Source organism: Sminthopsis crassicaudata, chromosome 3, assembly GCF_048593235.1.
Source record: "Sminthopsis crassicaudata isolate SCR6 chromosome 3, ASM4859323v1, whole genome shotgun sequence".
NCBI lineage: Eukaryota > Metazoa > Chordata > Mammalia > Dasyuromorphia > Dasyuridae > Sminthopsis > Sminthopsis crassicaudata.
The window spans coordinates 40,846,261-40,864,576 of record NC_133619.1 but is presented as its reverse complement, the minus strand read 5'-3'; the positions used below and the strand labels follow the sequence as shown (position 1 = coordinate 40,864,576).

At 35.1% G+C, this 18,316-nt stretch overlaps 1 protein-coding gene across 5 annotated transcripts in view; it reads left to right on the top strand.

The window, feature by feature from the left end:
• Positions 1-18,316, top strand: part of MED12L (mediator complex subunit 12L) — a 560,363-nt gene that overhangs the window by 485,232 nt on the left and 56,815 nt on the right. For all 5 annotated transcript variants that reach the window (XM_074298321.1, XM_074298320.1, XM_074298318.1 and 2 more), the window contains 7 exons: positions 883-1,110; positions 2,173-2,314; positions 4,473-4,593; positions 5,869-5,970; positions 6,654-6,767; positions 12,533-12,735; positions 13,677-13,865. In XM_074298321.1, coding sequence (XP_074154422.1) covers positions 883-1,110; positions 2,173-2,314; positions 4,473-4,593; positions 5,869-5,970; positions 6,654-6,767; positions 12,533-12,735; positions 13,677-13,865 — 1,099 coding nt within the window. The remainder of the gene's footprint in view (positions 1-882; positions 1,111-2,172; positions 2,315-4,472; positions 4,594-5,868; positions 5,971-6,653; positions 6,768-12,532; positions 12,736-13,676; positions 13,866-18,316) is intronic.

Sequence of the window (18,316 nt, the reverse complement as noted above, 5' to 3'; positions counted from 1 at the left end):
GAGAGAGAAGAGAGGGGAGAGAGGGAAGGAGGAAAAGAAGGAGGAGGAGGAAAAAAGAGATAAAAGAGAAGGAGAAAACAGATTGGGTTCAGATTCTATCCCCAACATATACTAGCTCTATGACCATGGACAAATTTCTTGTTGTTGAGTGACTTCATTTGGGGTTTTCTTGGAAATACTGCCATTGGTTCTCCACTTCCTTCTCCAACTCATTTTACAGATGAGGAAACTGAGACAAAACAGGATTAGATGGTTTGTCCAGGATCTCACAGCCAATAAATATCTGGGGTTAGAGTTGAACTCAGGAAAATGAGTCTCGCTGACTGCTGAGCCAGGACTCTCTGCACTATGGTGTCACCTAGATGCTCTCCCAATTGGGAGGCAACTCTTTAAGATTATAAACTGTAATCAAGTGTTCTAATATGTATCATGATTTAAACATGATTTAAAGTGTAATAGGAAAATATTTGACAAAAATAAATAATGCAAAACATAGATAACATTACATTTTAAAACTAAACCATTGTGCGACCTTCAGAGATCTTTGTGTACTGCTTGAAGGAGCTCTCCAGGACTAAATATTTCAGAGAAGGTACTGACCTACATCAGTGGAAACCCTTTCCTCACTTGGGAATTCCATATTATACCATTGAAATCACAGGTCCTCTGGTTTTTACCATAACTAGTAGCTAATAAAAATGATGATGAATAAAGGCCTTGATTTGATATTGTTAACTGAATATAGATAAATGACTCCTATAAAGTAATGAATAGTTTTTTTTAATTCTATTATTTAATCTACTTTTCAATAAAGCAACTTTTTAATTTTACTTGGATTTACTCATTTTTCACAACTTCTTCTGTTTTGTTTTTAATTCTCAGTAGTGCCTGTTCAAAAGTAAAGCAGACCATCTACAGCAATGTGCAGCCTTCAAATTCCAACTTATTATGGGACCCCGAGTTCATGTTGGATTTCATAGAGAATCCTTCTGCTCATAATGTCAACTATTCCATGCTGGGCAAAATACTCAGTGACAATGCAGCTAACCGCTATAGCTTTGTGTGTAATGCACTCATGAATGTATGTATGGGGCATCAGGATGCAGAGAGGTAAGAGGTCTTCTCTTGCAGTTCATCCCTCATTGAAACACTAGTGTTTACTGAATATCTACTGTCTGCCCAGCCTGCTGCCAGATGCCTTTTTATAGATAGTGAAGGTGCTAAAAATAAAAGAAATATGATGATTACTTAGCCTTTATACATGTTTCCTTTTTTTTTCCTAGTAATTATTCTATTCTAATCATTCAATATCTGTAATTCTTTCCCTAAAATAAGAACATCTCCCTAGTTTAAGAAATGTCCTCTCGTTTTTACCATAACTAGTAGCTCTAGGCAAACATGGATGACAGATATACAATTTACCAACTGAGAAGCATAGCTTTTACCTATGTAGAAGCAGACATAAATATACAATTTACAAATTTATAAGCAAAGATTTTATAAATGTAGAAGCAGAAGTATTTGTTGGATTTTGATCACATTTGGACTAAGGAATTGCCTTTTTATTAGTTTTTAATTTTATTTTATATTGTTCCTTTAAAACTCTATGTATGAAAAATACAATTTTTCCAGGTATTTTAATTAAACAAATACGTCAGTGAAGTCAATGAGAATTTATTAAACTTCTACTGTGCACCAAGCTCAGGGCTTTCCTGAGTATTCTTCAGTACTGTTCTTACCATCCACCTCATTTTTATTTAATGTTGCTGGGCAATTGAAAGAATTTAAGGCATTATGTTTTGGCTTTAGTTTGAGATTAAACTGTTTGAGAAGTACTAGTAAGTCCATTGAAATCATCTAATATTGGGTAACTAGAAAACTCAGTAACAGTGATTTAATTGTAACTGAGGGTATTTGACAGATTGAGCAAAAAGGATCTTTTGTAATGGAGTAAACAACTTAAGTTTCTTGACTTTATCAATTTTTAACAGATGTTTTAACACTTAGAATAAGTACTGGTTTTAACCCTAAGGGATATGATGTCTAAAATTAAGATTTAACCTTTCAGTTTGTCAAATAATAAAACCCAATAGCCCATTAATTGTGTGTGTGTGAATGAATGTTTTCCTTTTGTGTAATGACACTGTCTACTTTGTTTTTTCTTCCCTCTAGAATTAATGACATTGCCAACCTTTGTGCTGAGTTGACGGCTTGCTGTACTGTGCTCAGCTCAGAGTGGTTAGGCGTCCTCAAAGCCCTTTGCTGCTCTTCTAATCATGTTTGGGGTTTCAATGATCTCCTTTGCAGTGTAGATGTAAGTTTTCTATTTCACTCTTAAAAAATGAAATTTTTAACAATTCTAATCAGCCCTTACCTGTACTAGTGCAAAAATATTATCTCATAAATTACAAGATAAAGATTTGATTTAAGTCTTAAAGCACAGGTGCATTAGATAGAATAAGGGACTTAGAATTTGACTGGTTGTGTGACCCTGAGCAAGTAAATTAATCTCCTTTGTGCCTCAGTTTTTTATCTCTAAAATGAAGAAAATATTCCACTCTCTGAGGTAGGTGTAATTAGGACCAAATAAGATAGCATGTATGTTGTTTTGCAAATTTTAATGCATTAAATAAATTTGAATAGTTGCTTTTATTGTTGGCAGTAGTAACAGTAATAGTAATAATAATAAGGAGACTAAGCTTTTTTCCAGAAATAAAGATGAATGTTTATGAAATATGAAGATTTTCCATTTATATTCATTAGAACCAATTAATCGATAAATAATTATTACCTGTCTGCTACACGTCAGGCAAAAAGTGGCAAAAGATAATAGTCTCTGTCCACAAGGAGTTTTAATGTGAAAGAGAACAAGTGAACAAATGTGTATATGTGTGTGTGCATGTATATACATACACACAACAAATAAATGACATAGAAAATAAAGAGGAAGTAATTAAAATACAAAAAGCATTAGGATTAAGAGAGATTGTATCCTACAAGCATAGAAACTCCTTTTCAGTGTTTTTACCCTCTCCCACCTCGTTTCTATACAATATCCTGGGTTACTCAGAATATGGAACATAAATATTTAAACCACTTAATGACATGAATAAAATTGTTTTTGGATCAAGTAAAACATGAATATTAAGGAATTGTATGTGGGAGATTATATTCCATAAAAACTACTATATCCAAATTAGCCCTAGCTTCACTATTATGCTTAACCACAATAGCAATAGTATGAACAATAGCTGGCCTTTTATAATGGAGCCAGACATGGCAGTGCACCCTTTGGTCTCATCTTCTGGGGAGGCTGACATTAATGGATATTTGAACTCAGAGTTCAGAGCTGCAGTGTCATCACTAAGTCCGACATCAATAGGTTGAGCACTAAGTGTGGTAAGCTACCAGGTTACTTAAGGAGGATTAAACTAGCCCAGATCAGAAAAAAAGCATTTGCTGCTGAACATTGGAGGAGCTGAGTGTGGCTGTTACATGTGGAAGCTGGACAAAATAGGGAGAACTATTGTCCAAAAACAAAACAAAGCATTAATATAGGGCTTTAAGGTTTGCTACTTTAAGGTTTTACTACTTTAATTTCACAGGAGAGAATATTTTGCCTCAATATGACCTTTTCCTTTTGCATTTTTTGGGAATACATTTATGTTTTCTGTCTTTGCTATCTAATACTTTGCACAAGAGTATTATTATTTTCACATTTTCAAGGATTGGACTTTTCTCCTCATTGTATTTGTTGATGATTTGTCAACAGTTGCATTCACTTTATCTTTGCCTCCATCATATTTTGATAAAGTATAGCCAAAGCTCCCATCATTTTTCACCATTCAAGGAAGAAGAGCCTAATATTTTTTTTCCCATGAACTTATAGGAAATGTCTTTCTTTTGCTTCATAATTTCAGCAAACTTGTCTGGCTTTTTCATGTCTTCTTTAAGGTGCATTTTCACTCGTAATTTTATTTTCTGTCTATAGTCATGATAAAATTCTATGGATCATTCAGTTTCTTTTTTTGTTGGCTAAATATCCTGAATGATTAATGCAGGTAAAAGACTCTCTGGAGATTCCCCCTCTATTTATATGTTTGTCTTTGTAGCTACAATCTGGAACTCAGTTGCCTGGCATTTAGAAAGCACTTAATAAATCCTCATTGAATCATATTGAATTGTAGTGGTATGAAATTGATTAACCAATATCTTCTTTAATGAGACTCAAAAATACTGTTCCCTTCTAAATTTTGTTAAGAACTCTTGAGAGAGGTACGAGAATAGCATCTAATAATAAAATTAATATTTTAATCTAATTAAAATATAATTTCAAATTAGTGGCTTAGTGTAAGAGTTATAACAGGATAGTGCTAATTAACTAGTATTTCTTTGATAATAATTTTACATGTGACTAATCCACTAGGAAAACATGCTAATATTTTCTCCTGTTTTGTTTTGCTTCCTCAAAGGTCAGTGACCTCTCATTCCATGATTCACTGGCCACCTTCATTGCGATTCTGATAGCCCGGCAATGTTTTTCCCTGGAGGATGTTGTCCAGCATGTGGCACTTCCTTCACTGCTCGCAGCAGGTAGGAAAATCGTGATGGGAAAACCTTTTAAATCCCTGTTCTTACCTACTAGCATATTTGCTGAAGGGCAGATGATGGCTTCAATATGTAAAGACTGGTTTTGAACCTCTGGGTTTTTGTAAACCACTGTAAACTTTATTCAAGATGTGCAAGGAATTTTTGTCTCCAGGGCAAATTTGTTTGCAAATAGTGGGCAGTCCCCAGAATGGACTGGTATAATTTCTTATACTGCTCAAGTTCTGAAGATTAATGGAGAGCCCTATCATGAAAAAGGTGCCATCATGATGAGATACTGGAGATGATGTTCTAAGCTTGATTTATGTCATATATTATCAGCAGTGAGGAGACAGCATCCCTCCCCTTTGCCTGGGACAAAACTCCAGTCACATGGTCTTCACCTCAACTAAAAAAAGTTTAATAATATACTCATCGTCTAGGTATTAATAGAATTGACTTCTTAAAAAAAAAAAAAAAACATGTTAAATCCATAATTTGAGGTATATCAGGTTCCAGGGATTTGAAACCTGAGTCCATGAAATTTTTAATTTTAATATCTTGATAACTATATTTCAATATGAATTTGTTTCCTTTATAATTCTATGCATTTTATTTTGTGAATTTATATAAATATTACTCTGAGGAAGTATCCACAGACTTTCTCAAACTGCCAAGAATTCATGTCACACAAAAAGTTAAGAACTCCTATTTTAAATGAATGATTCCTTAGGAGAATTTGAACAAAGATCTGCATTTTTAAAAAATAAATAAAATAAAAATGTGTTTTTTAAGACAATATACTTTGATGAATATGAAAGTATGTTTAGAAGAATTGTACATGTTTAACTTATCTTGGATTGCTTGTTGTCTAGGGGAGGGGGGAAGGGAAGGAGAGAGGAGAAACAATTTGGAACACAAAGTTTTGCAAAGGTGAATGTAGTAAACTATACATATGTTTATTTGTTTGGTTTTTTGTTTGTTTATTTATTTGTTTTTTTTTTCCTTGAGGCTGGGGTTAAGTGACTTGCCCAGGTTTACACAGCTGGGAAGTATTAAGTGTCTGAGACCAGATTTGAACTCAGGTCCTCCTGAATTCAGGGCTGGTGCTCTATCCACTGCGCCACCTAGCCGCCCCCTAACTATTACATATATTTAGAAAAATAAAAAAGCTGTTATAAAAAAAAAATCTGTAATCTAGTAAATCCAAAGGCTCAAAAAATAAATTAAAATGATATGCTAGAAGTTTAGTATTAAAGTTTTGGGGTTTTTCCCCTTTAGCTTGTGGAGATCCAGATGCTGAGCCTGGAGCAAGAATGACATGCAGACTTCTGCTTCATCTCTTCCGAACCCCGCAGGTCTGTTTGTTACCTCAAGCGACAGGTAAGTCGGCAGCTGAAAATCACTGACTGAACTCTCTTACTTTGGTATCAAACTCCCCAAATCACCCAGTAGACAGCCTACGCTTTCCTTCCGGTGTTTTAGTGGGCTTGCTTGAGGGTTGATGAAGCAATGAGATAACTGATAGAGAAACTGGGAACATCTTTCATTAAAGTAATAATCAGGGTGTATTGAGAAATGCAAATAAGGAAATAATGAACAATAAAAATACCTTGACTCCGGGTAAAGCACTGTTGGTGGTGTGGGATGCTGCCATACAATGATATATTTTATTTATTTATTTTTTGGTCTAGAAAAAAGACCCTGCTAGCATAATTTTTCTTTGGGAGTGGGTTAGGATTCTCTTCCGGGTGCAATTTTAAGTTTGCATTTTAAGATGTGGTGTATTCAGGACCTCCAAATGTGACAGTATAGGAAGTATCCATAGATAGCACCAATTTATGTTCTACAGCTGAGAAGCAAATTAATAATCATTTGAAATGATAATGTTTCGTTATGACTCATGAAGTAACACATGGCTATAACTCTGATGGCTTGCTGATGTCATTTAAGTTCTCCAGATGATCAATTTAAATGACTTGCTTACTCTATAGTGTTACGATGTACTGCTAATTGTATGGAGATAATATTATTGATGCTGTCCATGGTTCACTGTCCCCTCCTAGGGAAGCCTTTCCCTGGAATTCGTTCTTCTTGTGATCGTCACCTTTTAGCTGCTGCTCACAACAGCATAGAAGTGGGAGCTGTCTTTGCTGTCTTAAAAGCAATTCTCATGCTTGGTAAGATCATTCAAAGACTACGCTTTTCGGTTAAATACCCAAACTTCGGAAGGATTTTTGTTGACCTGGACCTGTTGTTTGCACGACAGATTGAAAGCTGTTTGTGATCATTTCGAAGCTGGTTGTGGGATGCTGGTGACTGGCTGCCCACGGCTGGTTTTGCCAAAGACCAAGTGATTGCCCACAGTGGCTCCCCATGGAAACCCAATCTTTTTCTGTGGCATTTTTAATTGCAGGATGTTGCATCCAGGGATGTAAACTGAATCTTCAGACAGTTTTTGTTGTTTTTATGCTTGTAATGTTGGCAAAAGAGTCTCTCCAGAAAAATAGCTTTTGTGCTGGAGGGGGAAGTCTCGGTGATCTAAACTTGGCTTCTGTCAGACTGCTTGGCACCAAGGGTTTAAATTTCAGCCAGATTATTGCCCTGAGCTGGAAGGCAGGAATCCTGGGTTACAGTATTGATACTCCTTTGCTTCTGAGCGGCTCTGGGCCAGCTAACCTCTAATGCTTTAGTTTCTCCATGAGTAAAGTCATGGGAGTGGAAATTAGAGGAAAAGGAGCAGGAAGGGAGGATAAAGATAAAAAGGAAGAGGAAGAGAAGAAGTCATGTCTCAAGCTTAGACTCGAATCATTGGAATGCTTTAAGCCTTAATTATATAAGACTTATAATGTTTCTCAGTGTTCTTAGAGAGTCAGAATAGTGCTAGTATTACTGTTTTCTTTCTGAGATATAATGCCCTGAGATGATTTTTATAAAGCAGTAGGCAAGGAAAGCAAGCTTTCCTTCCTTCATTTTATTCTACCCAAGAGCAGCCTTTGAATTATCCAGTAGATGAACTACATCAGGGCTTCTTAAAGGAAGCTTGATTGTGGGTTACATAGTTCTTTAGCAATTTGGTGAAATCTATGGCCCTCTTCTCAGAATCTAATGCTTAAAATAAAATACATAGCATTACAAAGAAAACTGATTATATTGAAATAGTTATTGACCCCCCTCTAAAAAAAATTAAAATCATGAAGCCCTAGTTAAGCATCCTTAGCCTAATCTAAGACTTCATGGGTTTTAGCCAACATAAGTAAACCATATTGTAGATTTTAAATAGAAACTTCCCAAAAATTTACCTATTGAATCTTACCTTCATTGACATGAGAGCAAGCTTTCTACCATCCTTTGAATAGGATGCTGTGTGTGTAATAAATGTAAATATGTGTATATGTATATATCTGTGTGTATATAACATACACACATGTGTGTATATATGTGTATATATATATGTACATATATACTTATCTATATGTGTGTGTGTGTGTGTGTGGTTTTTATGAGGCAATTGGGGTTAAGTATCTTGCCCAAGACTCATGATTAAGTGCCTGAAGCCAGATTTGAACTAGGTCGTCCTGACTCCACTGTGCCATCTAGCTGCCCCTTAATAATACAGTATTTGATGATGAAAACAAGAAAAGATAAATAAAATGAATTACCCACAAAACTGGAACTTCTTTTGTATAAACTAGAAATATTATAGAAATTATCCCTTGGGTCAGTTCTCAACTTTCAATAAATAACCAAAAGATCCTGAGAAGCACGGAGAGTTTCACTTATCTTTCTGGGAGTTGGAGATGGATCAGGAGGAACTTATATATAGGGAAGCATAATAGGGGAGATTTACTCAAGATAAAAAAAAATAGAGTCATAATAATATAATAAGAAAACCTAAGAGCTTCACTTACCTGAACTTCCTTAATTATTTAGTAAATAAATAGGAATGTTTAAATTGTGTCCTGAGAGCAGACAATAGCCAGATACCCATTAAGAAAGCTTCAATTTCAATGAAAACTCTTCTGTATTGATTTAGTTCAAAGTAAAAGTCAAAATCCACCCAATCAGTATCAAATAAAAGAATTTCATAGAAAGTATGAATCAATTTTTAAGCATGATTTAAGATCTTTATTTATGCTAACCTATCTATATATTTGATTACCTATTCATATCTTGTTCATGTTCAGCACTTTTTAAAATTAAAAGATTATTTTATTTTTTTCCCTGAACTTTCAAAACTGACCACTATTTCCAGAGTCAGACAGAGATATATGTGCCATATGGCATTCCTGGTGTATCAGAAAGAACAGAATGCAAATTGACTATTTTTAGTCTTGCATATCTAGATTTGTGAACTTTTATATGCTTTTAAAGAAATTAGCATGATCTTTTGAGGAACTGTGTTGCCTAAAACTGTAGAATATTTAATAAATAGAAATATTTAATAATTAATATTAATAAAATGGTAGATGTATTTAATAATAAAACTGTAGATTAATTAATTAGCATATTTAATATATGTGTGTGAATGTATAATATAAATATATTCAGTCATCTGAGGTTTTATAGATCCATGAATATATATATATATATATATATGTATATATATGCATATGTACTATATATTTGTATACATATCCATTCACCTGAGACTTACATAGAAATAGGAATATATGTACCTTATATGCAAAATATATATTAGTAACTATGTATAAAATGTATAATTGTATGCATGTGTATATACATGCATACATACGTATGAGAAAAAAATACTTTGTAACTTTGGATATTCCCATAGGGATATCTGACTTTCTGATGAATAGTATAATGAGACCACAATCAAGTTCAACTATTTTGGGATACTTCTTTTCATAAATTAGGGGAGCTTTACAGAGTCAAAAGTTAGTTCCAGAAATCAAGACTCCCCTGGTTCAAAACGAGTCCAGAATGGTCCCAATGAAACTTTGCCAAGCTGGCCAGCTTTGACATGTTTCAATAAGTTTCAAGATCCCTGAGAAACATTTAGATTAACCCTAATTTTTCTAGATACCCCCTGAACTTGGAGACAATGTAAAATCAAATTAAATTATCTTTTCTCCTTGTAAGTTTCCTCTTCTTTTTCCTTGGTTCCCATAATTCTTTTTATTTTTTGTATTTCATTTTCTTAGCTCTAGAGCTGAATCTCGATCTGGAATGATTGTTGAGTCTCTGAGACCTTTTGGTCATGGAAAGCTTTCCTTTGGCCCCACAATCCTATATCTCTCTCTTCTTTTCTATATTTATATTCCTAGAAAATTTGTCTTCTTTCTTTGTCTCTCTTTCATCTTCTCTTTTAATTCCAAAAGCCTTTGCAATCTGGTATTTAACCTCATTACTCTTCCAGAGTTACCAGTGGTCTCTTGCAAATTCAATGACTGATATTGTTGGATGTTCACTTTCTCTGGATACTTTAAAAAAATTTTATTGCTTTATTTTTTTTCTTTATACTTGTTAACTTTTGTTTTATTTACTTTTATTTTGGCTTATTTTACTTCCTCTTAGTTCTCTTCCTACCTCTCTTGCCGCTTCTCACTCTTCTTTGCCGAATTATCTTCCATATTGCACCCCTAATAGTGAATGTACCTCAGTATTCTCTTCTCTCTCTACATTTCATCTCTTGATGATCTGTCAATTCTCTTGGGTTCATTTATCAATATAAACAACAGCCAGATCTCTATATCCACTTCCAGTTTTGCTTACCAATTGCCAACTGTGAATATCCCACAAGCATTTCAAATGTAGCCTGCTCAAAAAGAAAGGAATCATTCCCAAACCTTGCCCTTTGCTAACTTTCCTCTTTCTTTTGAAGGCATCACTATCTTAGTAGTCACTTATGTTCCCAAATTCTGTGTCATCCATGGCTCCTCAGCTACATATCCAACTAGAGACTAGATTTTATTATTTCTAAACTTAAAACATTTCTCATACCTGCCATCTTTTCTCACAAAGTCATCACTCTAGTTCAGGCTTTCTCATTGCTGAGACTACTATGATATTCCTCCTAATTTGGCTTTCTGCCTCCAGTTTCTCCCCTCTCCAATATGTTTTACACAGAACTGCCAAAGTGAACTTCCTAAAACCTGGGTCTGTTCATGGCATATCATTGTTCAGTAAAGGTAGTGGTTCACTAGTACCTCTGAAATCAAATACAAATCCCTCTGTTTGCATGGAATGACTTTTCTCCAACCTTCTGTTTTCAGGTCTATTATACATTATTTCCTTTCATGTTCTCTACAATCCAGCAAGGATGACTTTCTTGCCATTCCTCCCAAATGGATGCTATGAACCCATTCCATACCTTTGCACAGACTGAGAATCTCTAGTATCATCTAAAGCTCGTATATAACTTGAGACAACCCCATTCCCCACAACCACTAGTTAACTTCTACCTATTTTGTGTATACTATGTGCATAAATTTTAGTTTTATACCATCATCCATTACAGTGGAATTGGTGCTTAATAAATGCTTATTCACGGATTCAATGGTTTATGTATCATCTCCATAAGCATTAGTTATACCATGTAGATTGTATCCAACTATATACTAGCCTGAACTCCCTCCTTCCTCACTTTAGTCAGGCAGAATCTTCATAACTCAGCTCTTGTACCATATAATAAGATGAGGTCTCTTCTTGTTTCCTTAGGCAGTGCTCCTTTGTCCTCCCCCAAGTAATGATAGAGACAGAAAAAGAGAGACTTTAAATGATTTTAATTTTAAAGACTTTTAAGCAGAGATGTTAAATGTTGTACCCTCCCCCAGTAAACTAAAGCTTTCGATAAGTATAGACTATTTTCATCATCATACCCTAAAGTGGTAAGTGGTTAATAAATATTATTTGGGAGAATGCAGGATATAGGATTATTGTGGGCTCTTTGGAGTTTAAACTGTTGTGTCCTCCCAAATTCCATACCCCTATTTCTAAGCTTTAATAAGTAAATAACGTTTAGGCCAGGGCCTCTTAAACTTTTTCCACCCGCAACCCCATTTCACCCAAGAAAATTGTACATGACTCCAGGTATATACATATATAAAGTAGATATACAAATCAAACATTCACTAATAATAAATCACAATTTCACAACCTCCCCCCATTCAATTACAAAACCCCATATAAGGCCATGAACTACAGTTTAAGAATAAGATTTAGGCAACCTTGGCCAAAAAAGCATCTTTTCCTTTCTTTTTCCACCTAGTAAATGGGAAGGTTGCTCCGAGGAGCTTCTTTTGACCCCTTCTGAATTGTCTAGTGATTGACCAAGAGAAAAGTGAACTAAATAGCCTTGGATGTTCAATGAGTGCTCATCCTGACAGGGCTTCCATAGTATGTATGCCTGGCCCCTTTCCATCCCCAAGGAAATAGATCTCTCCTGCCAAGAAGTTCACAGTAAGGTAGGCTAAAAGTGCCACCAGTCAAAACTTTTCTCTTGATCAAAGGAGAGAAAATAAATTACTTTAAGAGGGAAGAAACAGAAAAGGGACATCTAGAAAGGTGAGTAACCATGTTTTTCCTTGGTTATAAGTCACATGAATTCTACATACATTCACATTTAAAATAATGGGTACAAATGAAGATGTCATAATGTGTGATTGTTATTAGCAAAAGCTGAAATGTATGTTTTTAAATTCTGGGGAAGAATCCTTGATATATATCAAGCAAAGTCAAGGGCCATTCTCAAAAGCAGAATCCTCTTCCCCCTACCCCCCATTTCTATTAGAAAACACTCAAGGTTCTCTCACTATTTGTGTTCTCTCACTATTTGTCAGAGCATTTTTCTATACCTTCAAAACTTGTTGCATCGTCTAAAATTTGTGATTTCTAACTACTTAAAAAGAGAAATATTAACTTATAATCTAAATTTTGGCGCCATGTTTAACCGGACTATTTCTGCATTTCTGCCCTGTAGGAGATGCTGAAATTGGTAGCAACAGTAACGCTAACGCCTTAAAAAGTGAGGACTTCACTATGAGGGGATTACTTGACGACATGAATGATGAGGATATTTGGAATGCTTCGCAATCCATGAAACCATGTGGGAAAGTGGTTTCCATAGAAACCGCCAGTTTGAGCGAATACGCTCGTTACGTCCTACGAACGATCTGCCAGCAGGTACTTTTCCAGATTCCATCCAAGGGTGTTGCATATTCAGGTGCCCTTATAAGAGCGAGCAGCTCTCTTTGCAGCCCTCATGTTTGTCCAGTGTGTCTGTGCATTTCTGCACTGTCTTTTCCCTAGATGACCCTATCTTGATGTCTTGAATTTAGCAATGGTTCCTCCAAATGGTAGTATATTTAACTCCCGACCACATTTATGTCCTCTGGTTATCTAAGGTATACACATCAGCCCAGAGCCATAAATATTAAATAAATACTGGCATTCTTACAAGTCTTAAAAATATAATTTCTAGAAGTCAATCAGCCAGTAAGCATTTATTAAGCACTTGCTATGTACCAGGAGATACAAAGAAAGGCAAAAAATGCCCTTGAGAAGTTAGTGTAATGAGGGAGACAAGACACAAATATGTATACTTGATATTTTTTTCAATCCTCCCATTTTGGAAAGGGAAGATGGCATAAGATAATTGTCATTTTTTTCATTATTGCTGCTTTTTAAATTTTTTCTACTTGTTAGTGGAATTTAAAAGAAAAATGTCTAAATTTAGTCTTAACTCTGAAGGAACTATACTATATGTTTTTCATATATCAAATACCTATATGAAAATATTTTAGCCAAAAGAAGTAATGAAGACATAATGGATGCACTCCTGTCAGAACATGGAGTTAAAAAGATTTGAATTTATTCTTGTCTGTTATACTTTCCTAACCATGTTATTCTTGGTCAGTCACCTAATCACCTTTCCCCTTGGTTTCTTCCTCTTGAAATGAGGAAGCTAAAGCCTTTGTTCTTGGAGGATTCTTTGGCTCTAAATCTAGGCTCCATGGAATATCTCCAGCTCAGTCAGTGAGTTCCATTCCCAGACTGGGCAGTTGTCCTGCCAGCCAGTCTGCATGTGAATAATGGCCTCTTATTCTCCTATTGCATTTTTCCAGGAATGGGTTGGAGAACATTGTTTGAAAGAGCCTGAGAGATTGTGTACGGACAAGGACCTTATACTGGACCCTGTTCTTTCACACAAACAAGCGCAGAAATTGCTACAGCTCATCTGTTATCCTCATGGCATCAAAGAATGTACAGAGGGTGATGATGTCCAAAGACAACACATTAAACGCATCCTTCAGGTAAATGATGTACCTTTTTTCAAACTCTGCCAATGACATGCATGATACACTTTTAGACATATTTTTCCTTGTTTTAGAACACCCAGAAGTTCCTTTTTCTTCTTTTTTTTCAGTTAGTGAACCTATTTTTTATTTAAATCAGCTGGAGTCTCTGTATATCTCCAAATCCTCATTTTAACATAGTAGTACTCTATTTAACTCAAGCACAGATATTCTTAAGCTCATTGATTTACTAGAGGTGCTGGCTGCCATTTGAAGAATCTATTTATACTTTGAAAGTTTTTTTAACCTCCATTCTGGCCAATCTCTATAAGCCCCCATTTCAAGAACTGGGTGGAAACTTTGAGTTTGAGTCTATAAGCATTCATTAAGTATTTACTATATGCTAGGTGCAAGAAATATTGTCTCAAAGACAAAAAAGACAGAGGCAGCTAGGTGGTGCAGTGGATAGAGCACCAGCCCTGAAGTCAGGAGGACCTGAGTTCAAATCTGGCCTCAGACACTTAACACTTCCCAGCTGTGTGACCCTGGGCAAGTCACTTAACCCAAATTGCCTCAGCCAAAAAATAAAAAATAAAAAAAGACAGTCCCTACTCTTACAAAAGTAATATTCTACTGCACAAGCTAAGTAAATATGATAATAACTATAACTCACAAAACTCTTTAAAGTTTGCAAAGCACTTTACAAATGTTATCTCATTTTATCCTCACAACATTCCTGGGAGTTAGGTGCTGTTAGTATTCTTATGTTAAAGATGAGGATGCTGAAGAAAACAGATTAAGGACTTAGAATCACAGTAGACAGAGACAGTAGGTATTTGAAGCTGCATTTGAATTCAGATCTTCCTCATTCCAAGTTCACTGAGCCACCTAGCTCCCTCTGTGACTCTCCTGGCATAATAATAATAGATTATATTTTATTATGTAGCTTGTAGCAGCAAAGACTTGACTTTTAACTTCAAAGAGGTTCTGTATTTTTGGGTACACTTCCAGCAGTCATTATAGTGTGCTATACCGAACACTTCTGAGAGAATCAGAGGATAAAATGTGGATTTCACCAAGGCCAGTGCACCTTCCATTGTCTATTGGTTCACAGGCTTTCAGTTTCCCATAATGAAGCAATAATAAATTGATGATGATGATGATGATGATGATGATGATGATGATGATGATAGCTTTGTGGTTTCCAAAATACTTTCCCCACAACGATTTCATGAATTAGGGGTCATCCCCATTTTTTACAGATGAGGAGACTTGTCCATGGTTATGTAGCTAGTGAGTTGTTGTAGCCAAGATTTGAATCTGTCTCATGGGTCCCAAGTCTGCTCTTCTCATTGTACCCTTCACTCTTGCCATAGAAATTCAGAATTCTGTGACTCTGATATTCTTAGTTGTCAGTGTTGGTGAGAAGTCTTAGAATTCATCTAATCCTACCTGTACCTGAATAACTATACGAGTTCCCTCTAAAACCTCTTTAAAAATATCCAGTGATTTAAAAAAAAATTCCCTTGGGAGGTCTATCATTCTATTTAGGAAGTTTTTCTTGTCTAGTGCCCTGTAACTTCCAACGATTGGCCCCATTTCTGTTCTTTGAAACCAATCAAAATGATTTTAACTTGTCTTCCACATGAAAACCCTTTACACATTAAAAGACAACAATCTCAGCCTGATGGCTCCACTTTCATCCTCCCAAATTTCCTTAATCATTACTCTTAAAGCATGGCTTCTGTATTCTTTATTCTCTCTTGATCTTGCTTTACTTTGCCAGTATATCTGCCTAAAAAGTAGCCCTCTAAATCTAATCAGAGCAGAGTAGAATGGGACTGCCATTTCCCAAATCTAGTACAAAATTCTTCATTTCACGTAGCCTATGCTTGCATTATTTTATTTTATTTTATTTTTTTACTAACAAGTCACTTGCCATTCACTAAAAACACTCATTTCTACATGATTTACATGATTTTTTTTACATGTCTTCACTTAGAAAGGTATGTTTAGAGTTTTTTGAGCCTAAATATTAGACTTTACATTGCTCCTATTAAATTTCATCTCAGTAAATGTGCCCCTTACTTCACTATATTGAGAACTTTTTGGATAAAGATTCTATCATCCATTGTATGCTTCCTTCCCATCTCTATATCATCCAAGAGATTTACTAAGTATACCATACACTTCTTTATTGGAAATTCTCAGGAACAATAATAAATAGCACTAAGAGCCTTGTAGCAATGTATTAGATCAGTGGTTCTTAATCTGCAATATGCAAATTTGCTTTTTGAAAATATTTTTATATCTATATTTCAATATATTTAATTTCCTTTGTAATCTCATGTATTGAATGAACTTGAAATTCATTCATTTAAGAACATTCTCCTGAGCAGAATCCGACATGATTCACATGGCACCAAAAAAGTTAAGAACTCCTTATCTCAGGGCCTTCTTTCAGATTGACATCAGTTCATTAAAACATCCCACCATGATGCTCAATCATTCAGCCAGTTCCCAGTTCATCTATGGCAGACTCAGTCCATATTTCTCCTTCTTCTGTGGGACCAGTACCCTAAGGAACTTTCAAATATCTTGTTAGATTCAGATCCAAACCCAGCTTGTTCATATATATATAATATCCTAACTATTTTTATACTCTATTAGAAATTATCTGAAAGATATTAATAAAAAATTAAGCACCTTCTGTGTTCCAGGCGCTGTGCTAAGCACTTTACAAATATTGTTCTCATTTTATTTTAACAACATCAATATCAGTAATAGCTGTCATTTTTATGGAGCCAACTCTGTGCCAGTTACAGTGCTTTATAATCATTATTATTTCAAAATGCTCTATCATTTCTTACATTTAAAACTCTTCTTAGAGCTTTATAAATTCCTAGTTTATTTTTCTTCTTTTCTACTATTCTGCAGTCCAACTGTACTAGCCCCATTTGCCATTCCTCAGACACAACTCCCACCATTTCCCATTTTTTTGCCTTTGCACTGGCTGTCCCTCATGTCTGACATTCTTTCCTTCCCTCTTAGGATCCCTGACTTGCTTCGAGTTTCCACTCCAGCTTTCCTTTCCACAGCAAACTTTTCTTAGCTGCTCTGACTTCCAGAAATTCCCTTTCTGCTAAGGTTACCTTCTATCTGCTTTGAATGTACATAATGTTGTTTGTCCCATTAGAATTTTAACTGATTAAGGGACAGTTTGGGCCTTTTTTTTTTTTTTGTATCCCTGTCATGTAGCATAAGGCCCAGTACATAGTTAAGTGTATAAGAAATGTTGTTGTTTGGTAATTATCACTATATTTCCCTTGAACTTAGATGACATTTTTGACGTCCTATTTTAAATTATTTATGTGACCACAATCTTTCCAGTGTTAATAGTAGGGGAATTGCAGAGAACACTGATCTTGGAGTCAGGAGTCCCATGTCCTAACCCTGGGCTTGCCACTTCCTTTCCATGTAACGTTGGGTCTAATTTAACTCCCAGGACTTCAGTTTCCTCATCTGTAAACAAGGGGATTGGGCTGGAGGTTATTAAGGTTCCTGCTGGCACAAGCTCTATGATTAAGGAACATCTCATAACTTTGGGCAACTTTGTGTTTATATTTCATTTTCAACAAAATGCAGATTATTTCCACCCAATTCAACTCAAAGTGAATTTGGGAGGATCAGATGAGAACAACATATATGTAAACACTTGTTCCAAACAAATACATAGTATTATTATAATTATTGCTAAGGTGTTGACTAAAATCCGCATGGATAATCTTCAGCTCTTGCTGATCAGTAGACTGAATTATTTTTTTCCTTATGATAATGCTTTCTAGAATTTTTATCTGAGTAACAGAAAAAGGGGAGCAGCATGGGGTTAGGGAAGAGTTTCCTTTATTCCTGAGTTCCTAGCATAGGCAATTCCAAATAGTGCTTGAAGTGACTGGAAGCAATGCCATCATCCCTTTTTACCATTCTACCTCCCTACACCTGTCACTTGGCACATAAATCAAATGGATAAACGTATAATCCTCCTCCTAAAAGGCAGGGACTGTGTTTTGTTTTCTGTTTGTAAGTACCTGGCACTTAGTGCTTATTGACCAATTGATTGATTTTAACATTCACTTAAGCAAAGCATAAATCACAAAGTTAAAGTGTTTACAGAAAAGTTAAAGCACTTTTCAGTTATACCTTTCTTTTCATCATTTGGAGATACTGGAACTCCCATTAATCAGAAATAAAGAATATATATTAGATATTTTCCTAAAGCTACCACAGACTCAAAAGGACTGCTTAGAAAGGATAGACTTGTTTGCTTTTTATCGGATCAGTAGTTATCATATTTTAACTAGATGAGATGTGATTTGACTTAGAATAGATAAGTTGTTCCAAAATATTATTTAATAAATTAAAGACAGAACAGATTCTGGAACATTTTAAGCTTTAAATATACTTTTTAA